Below are 21613 nucleotides of genomic sequence, written 5' to 3'. Positions count from 1 at the left end.
GCCCTGGTTCTCGTGCACAGGTGGCGGCGTTCACGCGCGTGTTTGTGTCTGTGTGTGACACTCGTGTCCTCGTCGGCATGTGCGGACAACGGTGCTACGCGCCGTGGGGGCGTGTGTGCCACTGCCGCATGCACTGGGCAGTGTGGGCGAATGTGCGTGGCAGTGCGTCGACCCTTCATCTCTATACACATTCATGTAACACAATCGTTTCACTTCTTTTCTGCATAATGCAGCTCCTCGCTTTCTCTCTTTCTCGTTTCGCACGCTCTTGTCCTCGGGGTGAGGGGCGCGATTGCGGACGCGGTGCCACGTACACGGTGTGCGTGTGCATGTGGGTGCTTGTGTGTTGCCCCTTCTCGCTGCTCCCTCCGCTTACCCCTCCCCTCCGCCACGGCGTGTCTTATGTCGTTCTCCTACCATCTCCCCTTCTCTCCTCTCCTGCGTTGCCGATTTTATACTTTCAGCGTTTTTGCGGAGCTGTTTGTGATATGGTTTGAATGGTGGAGGGAAGATAGCCGCGTAACAGAACCGCGTGGCTATCTACTGTTGCTCTGTTCTGCTCCCCGCGCAACGGATGAGGAGCGGGAGGGTCAGCGACGTCAACGGTCGCCACCAAGGCGCAGCGCGACAAGGATGACGTGTGCTTGTTTACGGTACTCTCAACGCAGACGCGGTAACATTGGTGGATGGCGCTTTACGACGTATGGTGGCGCAAACGCTGCGGTCACTCGCGCGTCTCGTGCGTTTCTGATTTCAGCTACTCTTCTCGACATGTTCTCATCGCATCGTAGTGAGGAGGGATGCCAGCTTGTCGCAGCAGCACCTCCAGAGGAGCAGACGCATCAGCACGAATCACGGCCCTGGTTACCGGTCTCAGTCATCACACCGAGATCCTCTACTATGCGCATGAATCGATGCACCGCCTCTGCCCTGGAACAGGTCTCTGGACGCCGCCCGCTCTCATCACGGCCTGCAGCTAACTTAAGTCTCCTCTGGCACCGGTCGCCTTGCACTTATGCGAGAGGAAAGGGTGAGGAAAAATAGAAAGAGCCTGTGTGGCGCGCAGCCCGGCTCGACGGCAGGCGGTTCGGCTTAGACGACCAGGACGTCGCCTCAGAGCCGCAGAGGTAGGTTAGCTGTGGTTGTGCATGCGTATATGGGCTGACTAGCGGCAGAATAAACGCTATTTGAATGGGGTGAGGGAGTCGTGCCTTTGTGGAACGGCAGTGGTGCTCTGCTGGAAGCGCTGTAAAACACAGAAATCACGGAGGGGCCTACTTCGTTTTCTGATAAATCGCTTTGATGCAGTCGTTGCCTGCCAGTGCAAATAGTTTGTGTTGGAAAGTGACGCCTTCGCTCCTCCCCTGGAAACCGGTGTGCAACTTGGCACCGTCGTCGGGGTTTGCGTCTTCCGCGAAGAAGTTTTTCTGCATGAAAGCAGATCTGCTGTGGGGTGTGGAACACGAGCTCAGAATCACAGTATTTGGTTATGTGCTCTTGAAATTCATCGAATCAAGCCCTCTCATCCTATTTCCCTTTAAATCCGCATCGGTCTTCTCACCTGTCTTTTTGGTGTACCTTCTATATCCTCAACGGATGCTGTTGGCCAACGATCGACAAAGGGTCAGCTCCAACAAAGCAGAGCAGACGCCTGCATAGTCCCATTTTTCTTTTTTCCCCGCCGGTGCGACCGCCTCCCTGCCCCCCTCACCCGCTTCACCCCATCCTATCCTCTTCACTCGTTACCACAAAGCCTTCCTTCCATTGAGCACACTGGAAGTGAGCGCGCGCACACGCACACACACACGCACACGCACACACACACACACACACACACGTCTTGCACCTATCGTGATTGGAAGAGGGAGGTGATGACTCACCCTCATTGATTCTCTCTCGTTTCCGTTGCGCTCTTCTCCGTCGCTGTTACGTGGACATCTCCGAGTCGGTCGCCCTGCGTTGAAACAGGCCGACGCTTGCGTATTGTGTTTTGCATGTTCTTTTTTTTGTTTGTATTTTGCTGGAGTGTTTGATTCAGGGGTTCAGGTTTGGCATTTTGCCGTTGTGGCTCCGCCTTTTCTTTCCCCAACTGCTCGCTCTTCCATTTGGCTGGTTCACATGCCCCCAGATCGCAGTACCCAACTGGGGGAGCTGCGGCGGCAGTACCCATCGACCTCCGTCGTCACGGAAAGCGCGCAGGAGACGGTGCTTAAGGTGGATGATGTGCTGCGCATCGCCCCGATGACCGAGTATGCCCTCTCTCTGTACGTGACGCTGCCCTCGTCGTTTCCGAAGGCTGCGCCAAGGGCGACAATGCCGTATTGTTGCCACAACGTCCCCATCACGCCTCCCAATATCAACCCCTCCGAGGCACTGGCGTACCAGTGGAGTAGCACCACGTCCACCTTGGTCGAAGCGGTCCGCAACGCGTTTCAGAACGCGGCAGATTGCTGGGGCCCTGTAGAGCCGCCAAGTATGCGCAGCGTAACACTGCAGTTGAGCGGAGAGACCGACCGCTTACTGCAGGATCTGGTGACCAACCCGAACTGCCTTGACGCGTACTGCTACCAGCTGCCTATCGTGAAGCTGATGCGAGAGGCGAGTCGTCACACCGTCAGCGAAATCGAGCGAGTTGCGAACGAGAACACGACGTTGCGCAACGAGGTGGAGACGCTGGAGGCACAGGTAAAGGATCTGCAGCGGTACCTTGATGAGCAGGTGTCGCAGTTGCAGCAACTGGAGCAGAATCGACTCCTCCTTTCTGTCGGCACCCCCGAGGCCCTTATCAAAACCCTTGAGGATGACGTGCGTAGGATGAGCAGCGACTGTATGACGCTGGGAAGGCGCGCCCTGGACGCCTACAAGGCAGACAAGGGTGGGTTTCAGGATTTGTTGAAGCAGTACAAGGCGCAGTCGAAGGCGACACACATGCTTGACTTGAAGCGGCTCTCCTATCGTGCGCAGTGCGCTGCGAGCTGACGCACAATCGAATGAGCTTGAGTGTGAGCGCACAATTCTGTACGGCGCAGCCATTCACCACCACTCGCTTACTTTTCTGTTTTTCCTCAGTCTCTCCCCCCCCATATTCGCTCTCCGTGTATGATGTGCGTGCTTGTGCGCTGCCCTTGTCTTGACTTTCGTTTTCTCTCGTGTCTTGGCGGTTTCGCTTTTCTCGATGTCTGCCCTGCCGCCCGGACGAGAACTCAGCAGTCACGCCCAGACTCACTCACACGCGCGCACATATATGTTTCTGTGTTGGGAGGGAGGGGGGGGTGTTGCTGGTGAGCGACTCGCTTCACTGGCACCTCCTTCGGTCTCTTCGCCACGTACACATCCGGGGCCTCTCTCTGGCGTTCTGCTTTTGTGACCGGAGGAAGTGGAGCAAAGAGTGTCGTCATCGGTGATGGCTCTTGTAGGGTGAACATGGACACGCACTGCCAAGCCATGCCCTCCTCCTCTTCTGCCCCTACGCCGTGGTAGTCGTGCAACCCAGAGAGGGGGGGGGATGGGTGCGCACGTGTGTGTATGTTCTCCGCCACAGTCTCTTTCACATGGGTGTACGGCGCAACGGCGTCTGCGTGCATCTTTCATCGCTCTCTCTCTCTGTCACTTACCCTCCCCGGTACAAACGTGTCCCTCCTCTCTTTCCTTCTCTCCCCCTTTATTTGTCTGTGTCTGTGTCTGTGTGTCAGTGAATGGACACTTAGACTTACCGGCACACGCCAACGACAAGAACAGAGACACGGAGAGGGAGGAGATTCACTGAGAAAACCTTCATCGCCCCCATCTCCGCCTTTGCTCGCCACAGCCCCGAGTGTATGAGCCTACTGTTCGAAATCACCACGTATGGCGCCTTCAACGTCGGCGTTCTCGCAGCTCCACCGTTTTCCTTCAGCTCGAGTAGCCGTAGCTGTAGTTTTTCTGTCGTCTCCTCGGCCCCGTCGTCTGCGTCGTCTCACGCGGGCGGTAAGAAGAGGGAAGCCCCATCGACGAACTCTGCCGAATCCCGTCAGATAATCTGGGCTTCTTACGCAAGTGATTCACTCTAACCGCTTGTGTCTATGTGGGCCAAGCGCAGACGAAAGTCTAGCGCAGGACGGCAACACGCCACCATTCAGTTTGCTGTAAGGGACATGGCTTGCATCCGGCGTCTCGGAGTCTGTAAGCGGTGCCACGCATTCTGCGAACCACTACAGCGCGTCTGTCGTTATTAGAGTCGCTTCATTGTCGATATGGAGGAAAAGGTGAGTTCTGCGGCAGGGAGGCTCATTGACCCATGTACGTTTCGTGTGCGTGCCTGTGCACGTCGGGTTGTGTCTTCAATCGCATATTGGTCGCATGTGTGGTCACCTATACGTCCGTCTGCCTTTCTTCTCCCCTTCTGCTGTTACTGCTGCGTTGCACTCCACTGCTCGCGTAATGCGTGTGTCGCTCGCTCTCTTTCTCTCTGTGTCTTTGGTGCCCCATCTGGCTCTCCTTCCCAATCCCTCGCTCCTATGCCTTGTGTGCGCGTGTGTTCGTGTGTGGGGTTGATGTTGTTACTGTTCGGTGGCTGCCTGCCGGCTGTTCTGCGCTTCTAACCCCCGTTCCGCCTCGACCTTTGGTTATGGAGACGCGAACCCTTCCCCCCACCCCCGACATACACACACACACACACACACACACACACGCAGACATAGAGACACAGGCACTCCATGGAAAGCAAAGAGCGAATACGTGAAAGGAGCGAGTGCAACTTCGGTGAATCGGTGTGCACGTGCGTGTTGTGCGGTGTTTCTTCCCCTCCGCGAGCCGTGCACCTCACTTCAGAGAGAGAGGGAGACACACAGTCTAGCCGAAAGAGGTCTCTACTCTCCGGAGGCGGACGTATGCGCACCGGTGGAAGAGCGGGAAGGTGGCACAGAGTCTGCGCCGTCTCACGTCTCCGTCGCTGCCGTTCTCTTTACATCCCCCCTCCCCTAAACATTCCTCTGCTTGCTTGGCCGTTGCCACCGGACTCCTCCACCTGTGTTTCCTCTGTTCTAACACTGCGCACCCACGCACTTTGACCCACTCATCAACTCACGCGCACGTGTGCTTGTTTCACTTGAGTGTGTGTGCTGCGTTTACTTCCCGTATCAAGGGCCGCGACGACTTTCCATTGGCCATACATACAACGAATCCACATGCTGCAGTCGAGCGTCCGTTTTCGTCCGCCGACACCACACAAAGCCGCGAGGCAGAACACCGGTCGCTGAGGAGGGAATCCGAGAGAAGCTGCCGATACCCATGAACACCCACAAACGCACCATCTGCGCCTCACGTTGACCTTACAAAATTGCGCTCGAACGATGCCTGCCTCTGCTTCCCCGTCCTCCGCGTCCTCCGGGAGCGGCCCCCTTCAGGAGCGGGTGGAGACGATGTGCATGAAGTGCCACCAGAAGGCAATCGAGTTCGAAACAAACTCGTGTCATCACCCCTGTTTCTGCAAGCAGTGCGCCATGAAGTGCGCCTCGGGTGGAAAATGCAAGACATGTGGTCAGTTCTACGCTGGTCTCACGCACGTGAGGCGGTAGCTTTGCCGCGTACGTGACCGTTTATGCTGCGGAAAGACGCGATGCCTTGCGCGACCTCCGCTCTGCCTTGGACGCGGGTATCGCATATAATTTTTTTGCTGTTGGTTGTTTTGGTTCCACTCGCTTTCACCTCTCCATGAGTACTTGCGTGTCATCCACTGCATCTCCTTTGCGGAGCTCCCTCTGCATCTGTTTGTTGTGACTCCACTCTTCCCCCAATCGCTTCACTGTCCGGACGCGGATGCCCACGTGCAAGGAATGGCTGCGGACCGCACACGCAACTGTGCGAAGCTCCTACACGCGCTCTTCGCGCGCGCACCAGCTCGTGGTAGAGCGCCACCATAGCAACAGTGACACCTAAACAAGCAAGCAACACCACAGCGCATATCTTCCGTGTGTGTCGTTTTTTTTGGTATACAGCGTGGCACTCTGAGCTGCCCCGCGGCTGCTGCGAGCAGGCGTGACGCCGCTTCCTTTTCTGTCCCGTCTGATACGCCCCAGCTCTCGAGCCGCATCTCTGACGCTGCGTGTAGCGTTCTCCACTTTCACCACTGACATTCCTAGTCTTTACGTTTTGCCACGTCTCATACACGGCTTCATCGCGCACGCATAGCGAACTCCAGTGTCATTCGTATCACGCGTCCACTCTATTCACAGGAGCTCACGTCCACCTTCATCCATGCAGGGAGTGAGGCGGAGAGCAGAAAAGATGGCAGCGCGTAGCGAGAGGTGGTCGTGGCACCGAGCGACGGATCGTCGCCAGTCGTTGGTCATGGTCGAATGGAAAAGCTGCACAAATAGTGTGAATGCACTTGTGCGGCCACTGCTATCACTCCGCACTCGTTTTTTTTCTTCCCTCTGTTGGTGCTGGGCACTATTGCCGGGTATCATCTTCTGTTGCGTGTGTGGTATGCGTCTACCCCTTGGCCATCCGCTTCGTGCGTATGTCTTCACCTCGCACTCTTTTTTCTCCACCTCGGGCCGTGTTTTTTCTCGCTGCTGTGCTGCCAGACCATGCACCGTCCGTGTGGAGAGGGCGGGGCGGCAGCGGTGATTCGAGGGGGGAGGGGTGTGCGGAGGACCGTGTTGACTCTGGCTTCGTGGGGTTTGTGCATTTACTCAGCGGCGGCGGTCACGAGCAGTGAAGCAAACGAATACAAACCGGCGAACGCGGAGGTAAAGCGTGGCCACTCGCCGACGTGACGCGCATTGCAGCCTCTATATGTTATCGAACGGACTCAAACCAACTCGAGTGGTGTGGGCTATGGGACTGCTGCGTAAGCGGTGAATCCAAGTTATGTGTCGACGCATCATTCTTGTGTCCCCATTATTGCTGCACGTGTGTGTGGGGGCGGGGTTAAGGGTGGCGCTCTGAGCGGCTGCTCGCGAATCTTTCCCCTTAGGCATACTTTCCGTGCTCTACTCATTACTGCCTCCACCGAATTCCGCCTCCTCACCTTGCCGCAGCACACCGGTCCCTCTTTGTCATCCGTGCCTTCGGCCACGAATACTCACTGGCCAATTCTCGCTTCAGGAAACACGGCACGCAACCCACTTCCTGTTTAACACACACACACAGACAACGAAAGAATAGACAATTTCCACTGAACTCAAACCTGCGACTACGTGTTCGACACACCTCGTGCACCGATCGCACCTCAGCCAACATACGGAGGCTGTCTTTTCGATATCAAGGCCCGTTGCGGAGCGGGACCTACACCGCCATCTTCTTTTTTTGAAGGGCATACTTCGTACACCACTTAGCGTGTACTTATCCGGAGAGCGTGAATAAAGCAGCAACTACCGCCGCCCCCGCAACTGTGGCCCAGACGAAGCACGGTCTACCGACGCCGTGCAGAGGGACATATTACACACTAGATGCACTTCTCATAGAAAATCTTTTCCCACTCATTCAGCAGGAACGCTGACCTTCCTCAAAAAAAAAACAACAACAACAACAACAACAACAGCAAACAAGGGAAACGAGAAGAGGTGACGAGAGTGCGCAAGGCATCTCAGTTACGTCATCTGTAGCTGTGCTCACAGTGGCACCCATCTCTACGCCTCATCCACACCGCAGCTCAAGCTTGCGCACTCAGACACACCCAGCTCTCTCGTCAACGCACAGGGATCACGTCTTGTCCTGACGCACGCACACCCACGCACACACTCACATCGGCATCTACATACTCTGCTTCATGGCCGACTGCCCTTCTACCGCTTCACCCTCTTGCCGCTCACTCACCCACCGTCCCTCTCGCTCGCTCTATGGCTGACATACCCCCCACCCCCACCCCACCCGCCCTTTCTCGACGCATAACCGCGCATGGACACGTTGTGCTGCACGCCTAAATGCCATCAGCCCCTTCGCCTCCTCTTCCTTCGTGTATCCGCTGCCTTTCACGCTCTTGTCCACCCCAGGCAGCTGTTGCCACGGGACTGTCTTTCTGTTCGTTTTTTTTTTCTTCGGTCTGGGCGTGTGTCGCGGCTTGCGAACGTTGCCGTGCGACTCGGCTGCGGGCACTGCTGGCTGCTCGTTGCGCCTTACCTTCTCCTCCAGTTGCACTGACACCGTACTGCACTGGCGTCTCCTCCGCCCTTTTTCATTTAGTGTCACGCAGACGCCTTTTTACCTCGCTCGGCATTCGACTGCTCTTTTGCAGCGCACCACGCACGCAGGGTCTTACACCCACACTAAAACCTTTTTTTTTCGGTTCTCTTTGTCCGAGATGCAGACCCGTTCCAAGGCCAAAGGTCGCCGTGGTCGTCCGTCGGCGCGGCCCTCTGAAGAGGTTGAGGTTGTGGAGAGCCAGCCGCAGGAGGTCCTACAGAACGAGGAGCAGGAGCCTCAGCAGCAGCAGCAGCAGCAGAGCACCGACATGGCTGAACCGAACGCAAGTGGCTTTCGCGTTATCCAGATCTTGGAGAACTACGGCGTGGCCAGCTCAGATATCAAGAAGCTCATGGAGTGCGGCTTTTACACGGTGGAGTCGGCGGCCTACGCACCGAAGAAGGCCATCCTGGCAGTGAAGGGGATCAGCGAGAACAAGGCCGAGAAAATTATGGCGGAGTGCGCCAAGCTGGTGCCGATGGGGTTCACTTCCGCGGTTGCCTACCACGAGGCGCGCAAGGAGATCATTATGGTCACTACGGGCAGCCGCGAGGTGGACAAGCTACTCGGCGGCGGCATCGAAACTGGGAGCATCACGGAGCTCTTCGGAGAGTTCCGTACGGGCAAGACACAGCTCTGCCATACGCTGTGCGTGACGTGCCAGCTGCCCATCTCACAGGGTGGCGCGGAGGGCATGGCGCTCTATATCGACACCGAAGGCACCTTCCGCCCGGAGCGCCTCGTTGCCGTTGCGGAGCGGTACAAGCTGGACCCGGAGGATGTGCTCGCTAACGTGGCGTGTGCGCGTGCCTTCAACACGGATCACCAGCAGCAGCTGCTGCTGCAGGCGTCTGCCATGATGGCCGAGAACCGCTTCGCGCTCATCATTGTAGACTCTGCAACCGCTCTCTACCGCACAGACTACAGCGGCCGCAACGAGCTCGCGGCGCGGCAGATGCACCTCGGCAAATTCTTGCGCTCGCTGCACAACCTCGCCGAGGAGTACGGAGTGGCGGTGGTTGTGACAAACCAGGTAGTGGCCAACGTGGACGGCTCCGCGCAGATGTTCCAGGCGGACTCCAAGAAGCCGATTGGAGGCCACATTATGGCCCACGCCTCGACGACGCGGCTTAGCCTGCGCAAGGGTCGTGGCGAGCAGCGCATCATAAAGGTGTACGACTCTCCATGCCTGGCCGAGGCCGAGGCGATCTTTGGCATCTACGATGATGGCGTTGGTGATGCTCGGGATTGATGGGTCGTGGATGTCGCGGCAAGCAGGCACTTCTGCGACGTCTGCGACCTTGTGATCTCTCCTTAGTAGGGGCCCATCGAAAAGTATCGCACGCCCTTCTCGGCCAGCTTGTTTGACACGCCGGACGCTTCACGCCTTTTCTTTCGTCTGTTTGCATACGCTAGACGACCCACAGGGCTATTGTTTTCGCTTGTGCGTGGGTGCGCGCTTGTCCTGTGAGGGGTGAAGATGCTGTGGCGTTCTCCCTTGTACATCCGGGCAAGTTCTCTTTGGTGTTTGTGTGTGTGTGTGTGTTTGTGTGTATGTCTCTCTCTCTCTCTCTCTCGGTGTACGTGGGCTTAGGATGCCTTTGTGTTCTCGTTCTTTCCGTCTGCATTTCCATTTTCTTTTACTTGTTTTTTGCCGTTCCTCTCCCCGCTGCATCACCCGCGTCCGTCCCCCCTTCTCTTCTCTTTTGGCGTGTTGATCGATGCGAGCTGCCGTAAAGGCCGCTGCCGCGCGCGCGTGCTTCGAGCAGAGGTGATGCGAGCAGCCCTTCTGGTGTCGTCGGTCCTTGTCTCCTTTCTCATGGTGTGGGAGCACGTAGTGACAAGGGAAGAAAGGAGGACAAGGGCGGTCGCTCTCCGCACAGGCACACGCACCTGAATGCTGACGGGTGCAGCACTGTTTTTTCTATCTTGTTTGAGGTCTTCACGGAGCACCACATGCAATGCCGGAGGAGAGGAGAGGGGTATACAGGGGCTTACACAACACGCATAGTGAGCAAGGTTCACGTGACAGGACGGAAGCGAATATGGGGTGGCGAGGAAGGAATTTCGATAGTGGTGAACTGGATGGGCGAGACGCTTGCGAGCACTCAGGCGTCATCAGTGACTGCTAAAAGGTGCACGCTTTTTTTCCCAGAACCTCCCATATTGCCTCCGCACCACGGCCTACCCATTCCTCACCTTACCGGCGCTCTCCGTGTCCTGCTGTGTATTGATTATGCGCTCCCTCGACCGCGCATCTCGTGCGTGTTGCTCGTTGACGTACAGGTTAGGAACATTTTTATTTGTTTTTTTTCGTTTTTCTTGCGGTGGCGTGGGCGGGTGGCGGTGACGCTTATTGAAGACGAGAAAAGCAACAAGCAAAGCGGCGAGCAATCGGAATCGGTGGTTGGCGTCTACGCGGATGTGGTTGTTCGGGGAAGGGAGCTGGACAACACACGGCCAGTGGCCTTTACTGTAGCTGAATTTGTTTCCTGACACGCTCCTTCTTGCCATCCGCACTGGTGCCTTCCCCCACCATGCGTTCGACGGTGAAGGATGCACTCGCGCGTTTCACGGGTAACGCATGCTCGGTGTACGCGGATATGTGAGCGTCCTATCCCCAAATCGGTTGCGCGGGCGCGAGCACTGGCCCTGCTTGTTCTCACTCCTTTCACGGCTCCACTCGCCGCTCATTGCATCTATTTCCTTTACTCGCTGCTTTCTTCCCTGCTTGGGTGACGCATCAACGCACCAACACACCTACACCTACACACACACACACACACACGCACATACACATACACATGCCCCAATATGCGCGCACACTTGAACAGGAATAACCAGGCAAGGAAGAGGTCCTCTTTCTTTTTTCTCCGCTTCCGGCCCCCTCGAGCAGATGACGACCAAGCGCCGCAACCACGGACGTTCGAAGCCCGCGCACAGCCGCGGTCGCGTCAAGCCGATCCACTGCTTCAACTGCGGTCGTCTCACCCCGAAGGACAAGGCCGTCGGCCGCTTTGTCGTGCGCCGCATGCTGGATGCCGCTTCCGCCCGCGATGTGGCGGAGGCGTCCCCGGTGTACGGTGCGAACTTCCCGATGCCGAGACTGTACATGAAGCAGCGCTTCTGCATTGCGTGCGCTATCCACAGCCGCACCGTGCGCGCTCGCCCGGTCGGAAACCGCAAGATACGTTACACTAAGAAGGTGCCGTTCCGCCCTGCCGGCAAGAAATGAAAGAATCAGTTAGGGGTGACGAAGTGTGTGAGCTCTTCCCACTGAGCGGCTGAAAGACGGCGTACGAGTGTTTGTTGGGAGGACGCGAAGCTGAGGCGCACTGCTGTGCTGAAGGGGCGGCAAGGACATCTGGCCGCTCTCTTCCTTCCCACCCCCTCCCTCTGCCTCCACTGTCTCTCTGTTCACGTTGACACTCCCTTTCCCTTCCTTTCGCTCGTGTTATTTTCTTGCACAAACGGGTCGTGTGCGTGCGTGTGTGTGTGCGTGCGTCTTCGTATGTGTGTTTTTGTTTCATTTTCCACCCACCTCATTTATCCAGCAAAAATCCGAAATACGCAGACAACGACAACGAAGAAGAATGCGTGCGCTCGCGCGCGGTCGCTCCTCCTTAGCGATGGCGATGCGTCGCTCATGCGAGAGTGTGGTGACGAGGAATGTCTCCGTGGGTTCAGGGAAGACACGGCTGTTGGGTTTCACATGCACGCAGATCGTGTCGGGAACAAGGCTGCTCCTTTCGGACAGGCTATCCCTTTCTTTCGACACCGGCGCAAGTGCCGTGGTCGAACACGCACGCGCGTTGCCGTGGATTTTGGAATTGGTGCTCTTGTGACTTCCTCCATGCGCGCTGCGTTAAGCGTCTTTGTCTCACTCTCTCACGCACACCCCTCCGCAACCGCAGAATTCTGAGGATCGGCGTCCCTTTTCCGCCAGTTCCCCTTCATTGACCAAAAGCAGCAGCTGCAGGAAGAGAGAGAGAGAGAGCAGCGAACGCATCACTAAAGTTGCGCGCACACCCAAACGCGGACGCACTTGTAGGTGCCTCCAACACCCATACAGATGAATACACGTACACATGCAGACACACTTACACCGATAAACATTGCACTACCATACATTTCTCTTCTAGATATCTGCTCCTGGAGGAGCGCGAAAGAAGCGAAGAACGACGCTCCCGCGAAGACGCGTGCGCGGCACCCCACCACGGTGTTTCTTTTTGTTTGTTTCCCTTTCCATCTAGGTGATGACGAGCATCGAGAAGTTGCAGCTCTGTGGCGTGCGCAGCTTCGACCCCAACCCGACGAATCAGCAGTTCATCCAGTTTCAGAAGCCGTTGACAGTCATTCTCGGCAAGAATGGTGCTGGCAAAACCACTATCATCGAGGCGCTGCTGAACGCGTGCACGGGGGCCATGCCTCCCGGCAGTGGGACCGAGAGGGGCTCCTTTGTGTATGATCCCAAGGTTGTTGGCGAAACAGAGGTGAAGGCGCAGATTCGACTCATATTCACCGGCAAGGGTGGTAAGCTGATGCAGGTCATCCGCTCCTTTCAGGCCACACGCAGCGCGCACCGCGTCACCTTTACAACACTGGACAATACCATCGCTTTCCAGGACTTGTCCACCGGGGAGGTGATCTCGAGCACGTACCGCTCCAGCGATGTCGACCGTGTCGTGCCGGAGATGCTCGGCGTGTCGCCAGCTGTGCTGGAGCACGTCATTTTTTGCCACCAGGAGGAGTGCAACTGGCCACTGGGACCACCGAAGGATGTGAAGCGAATCTTCGACGACATCTTCGCCGCGACTCGGTACGTCCTCGCACTGGACCGGCTGCGCGACAACAGCAAGGAGTTTCGCCGCCAGCTGAAAGAGCACGAGGCGAGTCTGATGGCGCTACGAGAGCACCGCGAGCAAGCAAAGCAGCTGGAGCAGCAAATAGCGGAGAAGGAAAGCGTTGTGAAGGCCATTCAGGGCCGCAGCATCGGCATCGAACCAGAGCTACGGGGCCTGCGCCAGGCGCGTGAGGCGCTGCGTACGGTGGAGGAGCAGATCGAGGCATTGCAGCGTGAGGTGGCGGTCACGAACGGGCGTCTCGAAGAGCGTCGCGAGGCGGTGCGCCGGATGGGTGTGCCAGCCACGAGCCAGACGCTAGAGGATCTGCTCGAGATGCGCGGCAGCTTCACCGCGCAGATGCAGCAGCTCGAAGAGGGTCTCGTGCAAGACACCAAGCGCTACGATGCTGCCGCCGCGCGGCGACGCGCTCAAGAGGAGGACATGTACAAGTGCCGCTCGAATGTTCAGCTGCTGGAGCGTGAGGCGCAGCTGCACAAGCAAAATGTAGCGCAGCTTCGTGAGCTCATCCAGCACCTGTCTCACGATCACATTCTGAGTGAGAGCAACATTGACGAGCGCAGTCTGCAGCGTCTGCTCCAAAAGGCCGAGGACGCCGTGGCGGCGGAGCGTCAGCGTGCTCGCACTGCCTCGGAGAGTGTTCAGCAGCGCATTCGAGACGCGGAAGACGGCGCGCAGTGCGCCTCCCGCGCCGTGGATGGGTGCAAGAAAGAGATAGAGGTGCGCGAGCACGCCGTGGAGAATGTGCGACGCCGCATCAAAGAGCACGCCGCTGCCATCGCGGCCCTTGGCGGGGAGGGGTGCCGCACGCAGCTGCGCCAGGCTCAGGTGGAGGTGGAGGAGCTGCAGCAGCGTGTCGCTGCCGCCGAAGAGTTGCGGAAGAAAGGTGGCGGGCTGCACCAAAGCCAGCGCATTCTCATGGAGCTAGAGGAGCAGAATAGCACCGTGGCTCAATTGCGTGAGGAGATGATGCAGCAGAAGCTGCTGGAACGCCAGCAGCAGGATTTAGCGCTCATGCGCCAGCAGATCGATGAAGCCAGGGCGGCCGTGGCAGCGGCGCTGCAGCGAGACGTGCTCCCGATTTTGCACGAAGTCGGCGTACAAGTCCCACAGGAGGCGGCTGCCGACTCTTTTTCATTACCAGCCTTAACGTCTTTGCGCTCCCAAGCTTCCCAGGTACGGCAGCTGAAGGCGGAGGAGTTGCGTGCTCTCCAGACACGCGCGCTAGAGCTGGAGAAGGCGTGCGCGCTGCAGGAGCAGAAGATGTCCTACAGCACCGATGAGCTGGGCCAGTGTCGCCGCGCTGTGGATGCCGGCACCAGGCAGTGCGCCGGCCTCTTCCCGGACATGGACGCCTACGAGGAGGTGCTGCTGCAGGCTAAGGAGGCGGCGGAGACGGCTGCGCAGAAACGCCACGCCCTGGAGGCCCTCGCGTCGTGCTACCATGATTTCATGGTTGTGGCGAAGGGTGAGAGGATGTGTGCTGTCTGCGAGCGTCCCTTTGACAGCGACGACTCGCTGGAGAGCTTTCTGACGCGAAAGGCGGACAGGCAGCGTACCAGCCCAGAGACGCTAGCGGCTGTGCAGGCGGCCGTCAACACAACCCGGGAGGCGTATCAGAGTCTTGAAAAGCTGCAGAGCGTTGTGGTGACGGTGCGACAGAACCGGCATCGTATTCCGGTTCTAGAGGCCGAGCTCGACGCGCTGGAGGACAAGATGAAGCAGAACCGCGCAGAGCAGCGTGAGGTCTGCGCGGCCCGCGATGCTGCCCAGCATGAGGTGCATCAGCTGGATACCATGTACCAGCATCTGTGCATGGTGTGCACCATGGGAGAGAGGACGGTAGCGCTGCGCGACACGCTGGCGAGGAAGGAGAAAGACTTTGAGGCGGCGCAGGCGGAGCAGCAACCACACGAGACACAGCGAAAGTGGGGCAGCGGCGATGGCGCCACAGGGAGAGCTGAACCGGCGCCGTGCTCGTATGAGGAGCTTTGTGAGGCTTACGCGGCGGCGACGGAGCGACTGCACAAGCTCAACAGGCAGTTCACTGAGGCCCAGCGAATGGAGCGCGGCCAGGCTGAGAATGCGGCAGAGCGAGAGCTGCAGGAGCGCAAGGCAGCGATGCTTCAGGCCGAGGTCGCGGTGGCAAAGCTGGACGACTTGGAGTCGGCCGCTCGTGAACTGCAGGAGGAGGCTGCTCAGCACCGCACGCGGGTGGAGGAGCTGAAGCGCCAGGCAGCAGAGGCACAGCACTCCGTGGAGGCCCATCAGCAGCGCGTTCTGCAACTCCGTGCCGAACGTCAGAAGACAGAGGCTGCGGAGCGTGGTGCTTTGGACACAGCGGAGAAGCAGCTTCGCGAGCTGCAGCTGTCGCTGCCTCCGGTCCTCAGCTACCTGCACAACGGCTGCGCCCGCCAGCTGGAGGAGCTTCGGATGCACCTGCGCGAGACCGAAAGCGCGTACAAAGCCTCGGCTCAGGAGGAGGAGGGGCTTGCCAGTCGGATGAAGGAAGCGCGGAAGACACTTAGCGACCAGCACCGCCGCTCTGCTGACATGGATCGCCACATCGACGTCCTGCAGCAGGAGGCATCCATTGCGGCCGACGAGGCGCACTTGGCGGAGATGGAGCGCACCCTCGCCTCCCTGAAGTCGGACCGGTTGCACGACGTGGAACAGCTGCTGGGTAAGGAGGCAAGACAGGCGAGCCTGGCCACACTGCGCGAGATGATCACCGCCAAGATTACGTCGCTGGAGAAGATACGTGCGCAGCAGGATGGCAATACGGAGGCGATGCTACTCGATGTGAACCAGCTGAAGCAGCAGCTGCGTGGCGACAAGTACCAGAACATTGAGAAGCGCTACCGGTCCACGTTCCTGAAGGTGCAAACGACGGAGATATCCATCCAGGACATCGAGAAGTACTACAGTGCCCTGGAGAAAGCGGTACAGTCGTACCACCAGGAGAAGATTGCACAGATCAACCAAATCATTGCAGAGCTGTGGCGCCGGACGTACCGCGGCAGCGACATTGACACGGTGGAGATTCGCTCAGAGACGGAGGGCACGACGACGACTACGGCGCGGCGCAGCTACAACTACCGCGTTGTCATGAAGCGGGGCAACAACGAAATGGACATGCGTGGTCGCTGCAGTGCTGGGCAGAAGGTGCTCGCCTGCATCATCATTCGGCTCGCGCTGAGCGAAGCCTTCTGCTGCGACTGCGGAATCCTCGCCCTTGATGAGCCGACAACAAACCTCGACGGCGACAACGCTCGCAGTCTGGCGGACGCGCTGCGCACCCTCATCCAGGCGCGGAGGGCGGTGAAGCACTTTCAGCTCGTTGTTATCACGCACGACGAGCAGTTTGTGCGTGCGCTGGGAGGGCAGTCGCTGGAGAAGTTCTACTACGTCCATAAGGATCGAGAGGGTGCGTTCTCGGTGATTGACGAACGCACCTTTGACCAGCTTTTTGCGTGAGGCGGCAGAAACCGTTCTGTGCACTGCGCAACCGCCATCTCTGAGACACACTCTTTCGCGCTCGCTCGCCGCCGTCGCGTGCATGTACGTCGTAGTCCTCCGCCGCTCCCCTCTCCCTTCCCCTCCCCCACCTCAGCTGTTGCGAAGCGGTCTCTGTTGATGGCTTGTTCTTCGTCGCACTGCTCGGCAAGCTCTTTATCCTCGCTTCGAGGATGTTTTTGCAGGTCTGTGCGCGTGCATGTGCTTGTGCGAAGCGATTCATACACACCCCTCTCCTTCCTTCGCTCTTTCTCTGAGCGCTGTTGGGGCGGATGCGCGGTGTCCGCCAACTGCAGCTCTGCCGTGTGGCAGCTGTGGTTGCCGATGCCGACGTGTTCTCACCCTGCTCCTTGTGTTGCTCTTTGCTTTTCTGGACGTGACCGACATCAGCCTCCACATGTCTTTCTCTCCTTTCCTCCCGCTCGCTCACGTTGGATGCAGTCGGCGGCTCCTTCTTTGTGCTATGGTGCTTCGCTTCCTTTCCTGTCTCCCGGTGTGTGCTGCAGAACAAGGCACCCTCTTTCGGGCGACGGAGCAAGAGGTGTTCCTCCAGTGTCGACGGCAACGACAAACCTATTGGACGTTCTGCTGATGTCTTGGAACGTTGCGGAGAGTTTTGGCGCTGGCGCTCTCTTCCTCCTCTTTGCATACGGGGGAATGCTGCGCTGCTGCGTTTTCGTCCAACTCGTCTTCGTGCACGGTGCTCGAAGTTGTCCCCCCCCCACTCGTTCTCTACTCTCGCTGCTGCTTCGTGTTGCTTCTCCCAGCTCCAGCTCCTCGCCTTGGCGACCATCACCGCCTCCTCTTCTGACCGTGTTCTGCGGAGCTCGCGAGTGCAGTGCTGCCCGGTGTCTCTCTCCCTCCCCCAGAAACCTTTCCACGAACACCACGGCCGCCCTCTCCTCTCTTCCCCGACACACAGGCAGACACTCCTCATCCCCCCTTCCCACACCTACACAGCAGCGAAACGATCACAAACCGTAGAGAGAATGACGACAGAGGTCGGCCCGGACGACAATGTCGTGAACAACTTCATCATTACCCCGTCGTCCCCAAAGTCGGAGTGGACGATACACGACTTTGAGCTGCTGCACAAGCTGGGAGGAGGCAATTACGGTGATGTCTACCTGGCGAGTGTCCGCAAGAGCAACTACGTCGTGGCCATCAAGAAGCTCTCGATCAAGAAGCTGGCAGAGTTTGACATTGTGAACCAGCTGCGGCGCGAGATCGAGATCGCCTTCAACACGCGACACAAATACCTCCTACGCACCTACGCCTACTTCTTCGATGAGCACGACATCTACCTTATCCTGGAGCCGTGCAGCAACGGCATGCTCTACAGCGAGCTGAATCGCGTGAAGCTGTTCCCGCCGCCGACGGCAGCCCGCTATGTGGCGCAGCTCGCCGAGGCACTTCTTTACCTCCACCAGCACCACATTCTGCACCGCGACATCAAGCCGGAGAACATTCTGCTGGATCATCATCAGAACATCAAACTCGCCGATTTCGGCTGGTCTGTGCATGACCCGCTGAACCGGCGCAAGACCTCCTGCGGCACGCCCGAGTACTTCCCCCCCGAGATCGTTAGCCGGCAGATGTATGACATGAGCGCCGATCTCTGGTGCCTGGGCATCTTCTGCTTTGAACTGCTTGTGGGCCACACACCGTTCGTGAGCAAGGACAACGACCAAATCTACAAGAAGATCCATGCGATGCAGTACACCATCCCCGACAGCGTCCCACCAGAGGCGAAGGATTTGATTTCAAATCTGCTCATCCGCGAGGGGTCGAAGCGGCTGGCGCTACATCGCGTGCTGAGCCACCCCTTCTTGCTCAAATACTACTATGTTCCAAACGGCATTACGCCGCCGACGGGAAAGCGGCCGCGCAGCTAGCGAGACATGCCACCATGGGGAGGGCGGGCCCATGCTCGTCGGGTGTAGGATAAGTGGTCTCTCTCTCTCTCTCTCTCTCTTGTTCTCGTTCTCTTGGTACCCGCAGCATTGTGCGAATGGTAGTCGTGATGTACTTCAGCAGTGCGCAAGCAAGCGACGAAAAAGAAGAGTATAGGCGCCGCTTTCGTGCTTGGGACTTCTTTTCTAGGCCCCTCCCCCTTCCCCTCGAGTGCGGCATCGTTCCTTTCGACCTTCCTCTCTGCCTGCCTGTCTGCCTCTGTCTCGTCCCCCTCGTGTGTGTGTGTGTGTGTGTGTGTGTGTGTCTGCCTTAGATGATCTTCGCTTTGTTTCGTTATCGGTCTAGCGATTTCGTCCCCTTCGACCCCTTTCACGTCAGATCTCTCTCACCGTTAGCCTTCCCCGCATCCCCACACTTCCTTTGCATATAGGTATGTGTGCGCGCGCTCCTAGATGCTCTACAGCTCGTTGCTTCTCCCTTCGCCTCTCTCAGCTTCCGTGCTGCGGCGGCCTCACACATGGAAGTGGGCCGCCTCGGCTGAGGCCGTGGCGTTTGGGGGTTTCCCACCTTTTTTTGTTGTTGTTTCTCCCCTGAAACGAAAAAAAAAGCCGCTCGTTGTTGTCGTACCTCCCTGCCAACATGTCTGTGTGTGCGTGTGTGTGCGTGTTGTTGTCACTGCACATCAGCTCCTCCTCAGTATTTCTTTTCGTTTTTTTTTTCGCTTCCTGTGTGTATGTGTTTCGCTTCTCTTAGACGTACAAGTGTGCTATCGGATCGCCACCCGCATAGCGTTTCGTGCAGCAAGACAAGTTCCTGGTAGTCAGGAAGGTGGAAGGGATTGAGGCCTGGACGCACATCTCGCACAGTGCTTCCTCCCTCCCACTCGCTCTCTGCGTGTTTCATTTTCGTGTACGCTGTTTTTCATTGCGCGGTAGCGTGGAGGAAGAAGAAGGCAAGGATAGCTGCCTCCCGCTTCGGCGAGTGCGAAGCGCGTGGTCGCCTGCACGAACGCTGCTGGTGGGCATCGCTACCGCTGTTTTCTCCTGCTTCTCGATAGTGGGGGACGGCTTTCTTCGCCGTTGCATCTTGGCATGTGTGAGCACCACTTGCCCTCTTCTCATCACGGTCTCTTGCTGCCGACAATGGCACACCCCCTCACACGCACGCGCACGCATAAGCGCATCTGAATGATCGGCAGAGCCGTATGTCAGAACAGCGTCATTGCGCGCATCGACAGCACACCCTTATAAATTGTCCCACGGAAAGGTAAGGACCCGTCAGAGACGGAGCATACACGAGCCACCACGCACACACACACACACGCACACACACAGACGAAAAAAAAAACAGAAACGGCTCGGTGAGCGATACGCAACCAGCGTGGTGCGCTCGTCTTCCCATCGGAAAGCCTCGAGTGCGCCTCACACCTCGCATACATTAGACCCGTGCTTAGAGACAAAAGATAAACCAGGGACGGGGTGGGTGCCGTGTGTTCTCGCGTGCCGTAGACCTTGCGGTGAGCTTCCTATAATGTTCCACGAGATCAGCTCGCACAAGACGCATCCAGGCACAAATACGCAGTTCATCGATTCTCACTCCCCCCGTTTCCCTCTCATAGCCACTGCACATTGAAGCTTCGAATGGAGTACAAGGGCAACGTCCTCTCGCCAGTGGATGCGGAGATCAGCATCCGTCAGCTGCGCTCCTTCTCCATGGAGGAAGTCGGCACGTCTTCCTGGAAGGATCAGCGTGAGGCGATGGAGCGGCTCAATATGTGCACGCACAGCAACGCCACGCAAAAGACGGACGACTTTGTGAAGTCGTTCCTTCTGGAGCACGACAAGCTTGGCGACGTCCTACACGAGTTGCTTCTGATGGAGGTGTGGAGGCAACGCGTGCTGCCAGGCGTTCTCGAGGCCGTCACGCACAACCCGACGGCGACTTACATGTACTGTGCCTACGAATCAGTGCTCGTGAACCTGCTGGAGTGTATTTGTTTCTACGAGGAGGTGGTGGTTGGCTTCGGCGATGATGTGCTGGAGCTGATTGATTACTGTTGGCGCCAGGTGGCTCGTCTCTTCTCCGAGAAAAACATTAGCGAGGTGCCGACTGCGGCGGCGAAGGAGAGCCCGCTTGCGTACCTGGAGCAGCAGCTGCGGGAGCAGCGCATTCAGCGTGCTATGGGGTGCATCTCGTTGCTGTGGCTCGTCACGGATCGACTGGAGGCGCTGCCTTTGTCGGCCATGAACAGCATCTTGCGTAAAAACGACATCCCTTTCGGCTTGGCAGAGGTGCTGCTACTCCAGCCGTGGCTGCGCCGCTCAGCCGGCCTGGTTCAGAAGTTCCACAACGGGGCTTTTGTTGTCGCGCCGGGGAACGAGTCGCAGCGGGTATGTGTGCCGGAGGCGCATGCGTGGTTCTGCCTGCACAAACTTCTGTGCGATGCCGAGTGTCGCAGGCAGTATCAGTACACGCAGAACAAGAAGGCTGCGCTGCTGCACGTTCGCTCTCTGCTGAATGAGACGCTGCTGGATCAGCTGCCTGCGCTGCAAGACGTGCAGCGCGCGCTCGAGGAGCTGTCGTTCATGGAGCCGCCGACCGGCACCGAAGAAAAGTTCCGTAGCACCCTGATCATAGAGCAGGTGCCTCGGCTAATGTCGGCCATTGACCTACCCAGTGCGGATTGGGCCGCACAGGTGGAAAGGATGAAGCGACTGCTCTCTGACCGTAGCGAGGCAGTCAGTGACGCCATGCGCATGTCTCAACTCTTTGACCTCATGTTTGCCGATCACCAGTGAGCTACATCTGTGCGTGTGTGTGTGTGTGTGTATAGTTGTACACACGTGCACAACGGAAAAAGGAAAAAGGGGCGAGAGGTGGAGGATGTTGCGGTCTCCAGGTCCTCCGCAACGCTCCCCTGTTGCGTACGAGAGGGCGGCTGTTGTCTTGCGGAATGATGTATAGACCTTTTTTGTGTGTCGTAGTAAGTAAAGCGAAACAGTACTGAAGATTGAAAAGCTGCTTTCGTGCAATGCTGGTCATCGAAGACGAGGCTGTTCATGTCAACTAGGCGAGTACGTGCAGGTATATTTGGTGCCTGTGCTTTTCGCTGCCATCTGCGCTGCTGCAAGCCGTTGCGGTACTTTCAACTGATA

At 57.8% G+C, this 21613-nt stretch overlaps 6 protein-coding genes across 6 annotated transcripts; all 6 read left to right on the top strand.

Moving 5' to 3' along the window:
- Positions 1-2118: 2118 nt before the first annotated feature.
- Positions 2119-2979, top strand: LMJF_28_0560 (conserved hypothetical protein; the record flags this gene model as incomplete). Its single annotated transcript, XM_001684282.1, has 1 exon — positions 2119-2979. One exon carries the CDS (start codon positions 2119-2121, stop codon positions 2977-2979), a length of 861 nt encoding a protein of 286 aa, XP_001684334.1.
- A 5305-nt stretch (positions 2980-8284) lies between these two features.
- RAD51 lies at positions 8285-9418 on the top strand (the record flags this gene model as incomplete). Its single annotated transcript, XM_001684281.1, has 1 exon — positions 8285-9418. One exon carries the CDS (start codon positions 8285-8287, stop codon positions 9416-9418), a length of 1134 nt encoding a protein of 377 aa, XP_001684333.1.
- Positions 9419-11062: 1644 nt separating this feature from the next.
- Positions 11063-11401, top strand: LMJF_28_0540 (putative ribosomal protein S26; the record flags this gene model as incomplete). The annotated part of the gene is made up of 1 exon (XM_001684280.1): positions 11063-11401. The coding sequence occupies one exon, from the start codon at positions 11063-11065 to the stop codon at positions 11399-11401; it is 339 nt and encodes a 112-aa protein (XP_001684332.1).
- Positions 11402-12422: 1021 nt separating this feature from the next.
- On the top strand, positions 12423-16505 carry LMJF_28_0530 (RAD50 DNA repair-like protein; the record flags this gene model as incomplete). The annotated part of the gene is made up of 1 exon (XM_001684279.1): positions 12423-16505. The coding sequence occupies one exon, from the start codon at positions 12423-12425 to the stop codon at positions 16503-16505; it is 4083 nt and encodes a 1360-aa protein (XP_001684331.1).
- A 1028-nt stretch (positions 16506-17533) lies between these two features.
- On the top strand, positions 17534-18439 carry LMAIRK (putative protein kinase; the record flags this gene model as incomplete). Its single annotated transcript, XM_001684278.1, has 1 exon — positions 17534-18439. One exon carries the CDS (start codon positions 17534-17536, stop codon positions 18437-18439), a length of 906 nt encoding a protein of 301 aa, XP_001684330.1.
- A 1659-nt stretch (positions 18440-20098) lies between these two features.
- LMJF_28_0510 (conserved hypothetical protein) lies at positions 20099-21256 on the top strand (the record flags this gene model as incomplete). Its single annotated transcript, XM_001684277.1, has 1 exon — positions 20099-21256. One exon carries the CDS (start codon positions 20099-20101, stop codon positions 21254-21256), a length of 1158 nt encoding a protein of 385 aa, XP_001684329.1.
- Positions 21257-21613: the final 357 nt, after the last annotated feature.

Source organism: Leishmania major, chromosome 28, assembly GCF_000002725.2.
Source record: "Leishmania major strain Friedlin complete genome, chromosome 28".
Taxonomy (NCBI): domain Eukaryota; phylum Euglenozoa; class Kinetoplastea; order Trypanosomatida; family Trypanosomatidae; genus Leishmania; species Leishmania major.
The sequence above is the reverse complement of the archived record's forward strand: the minus strand, read 5'-3'. Positions and strand labels throughout refer to the sequence as shown.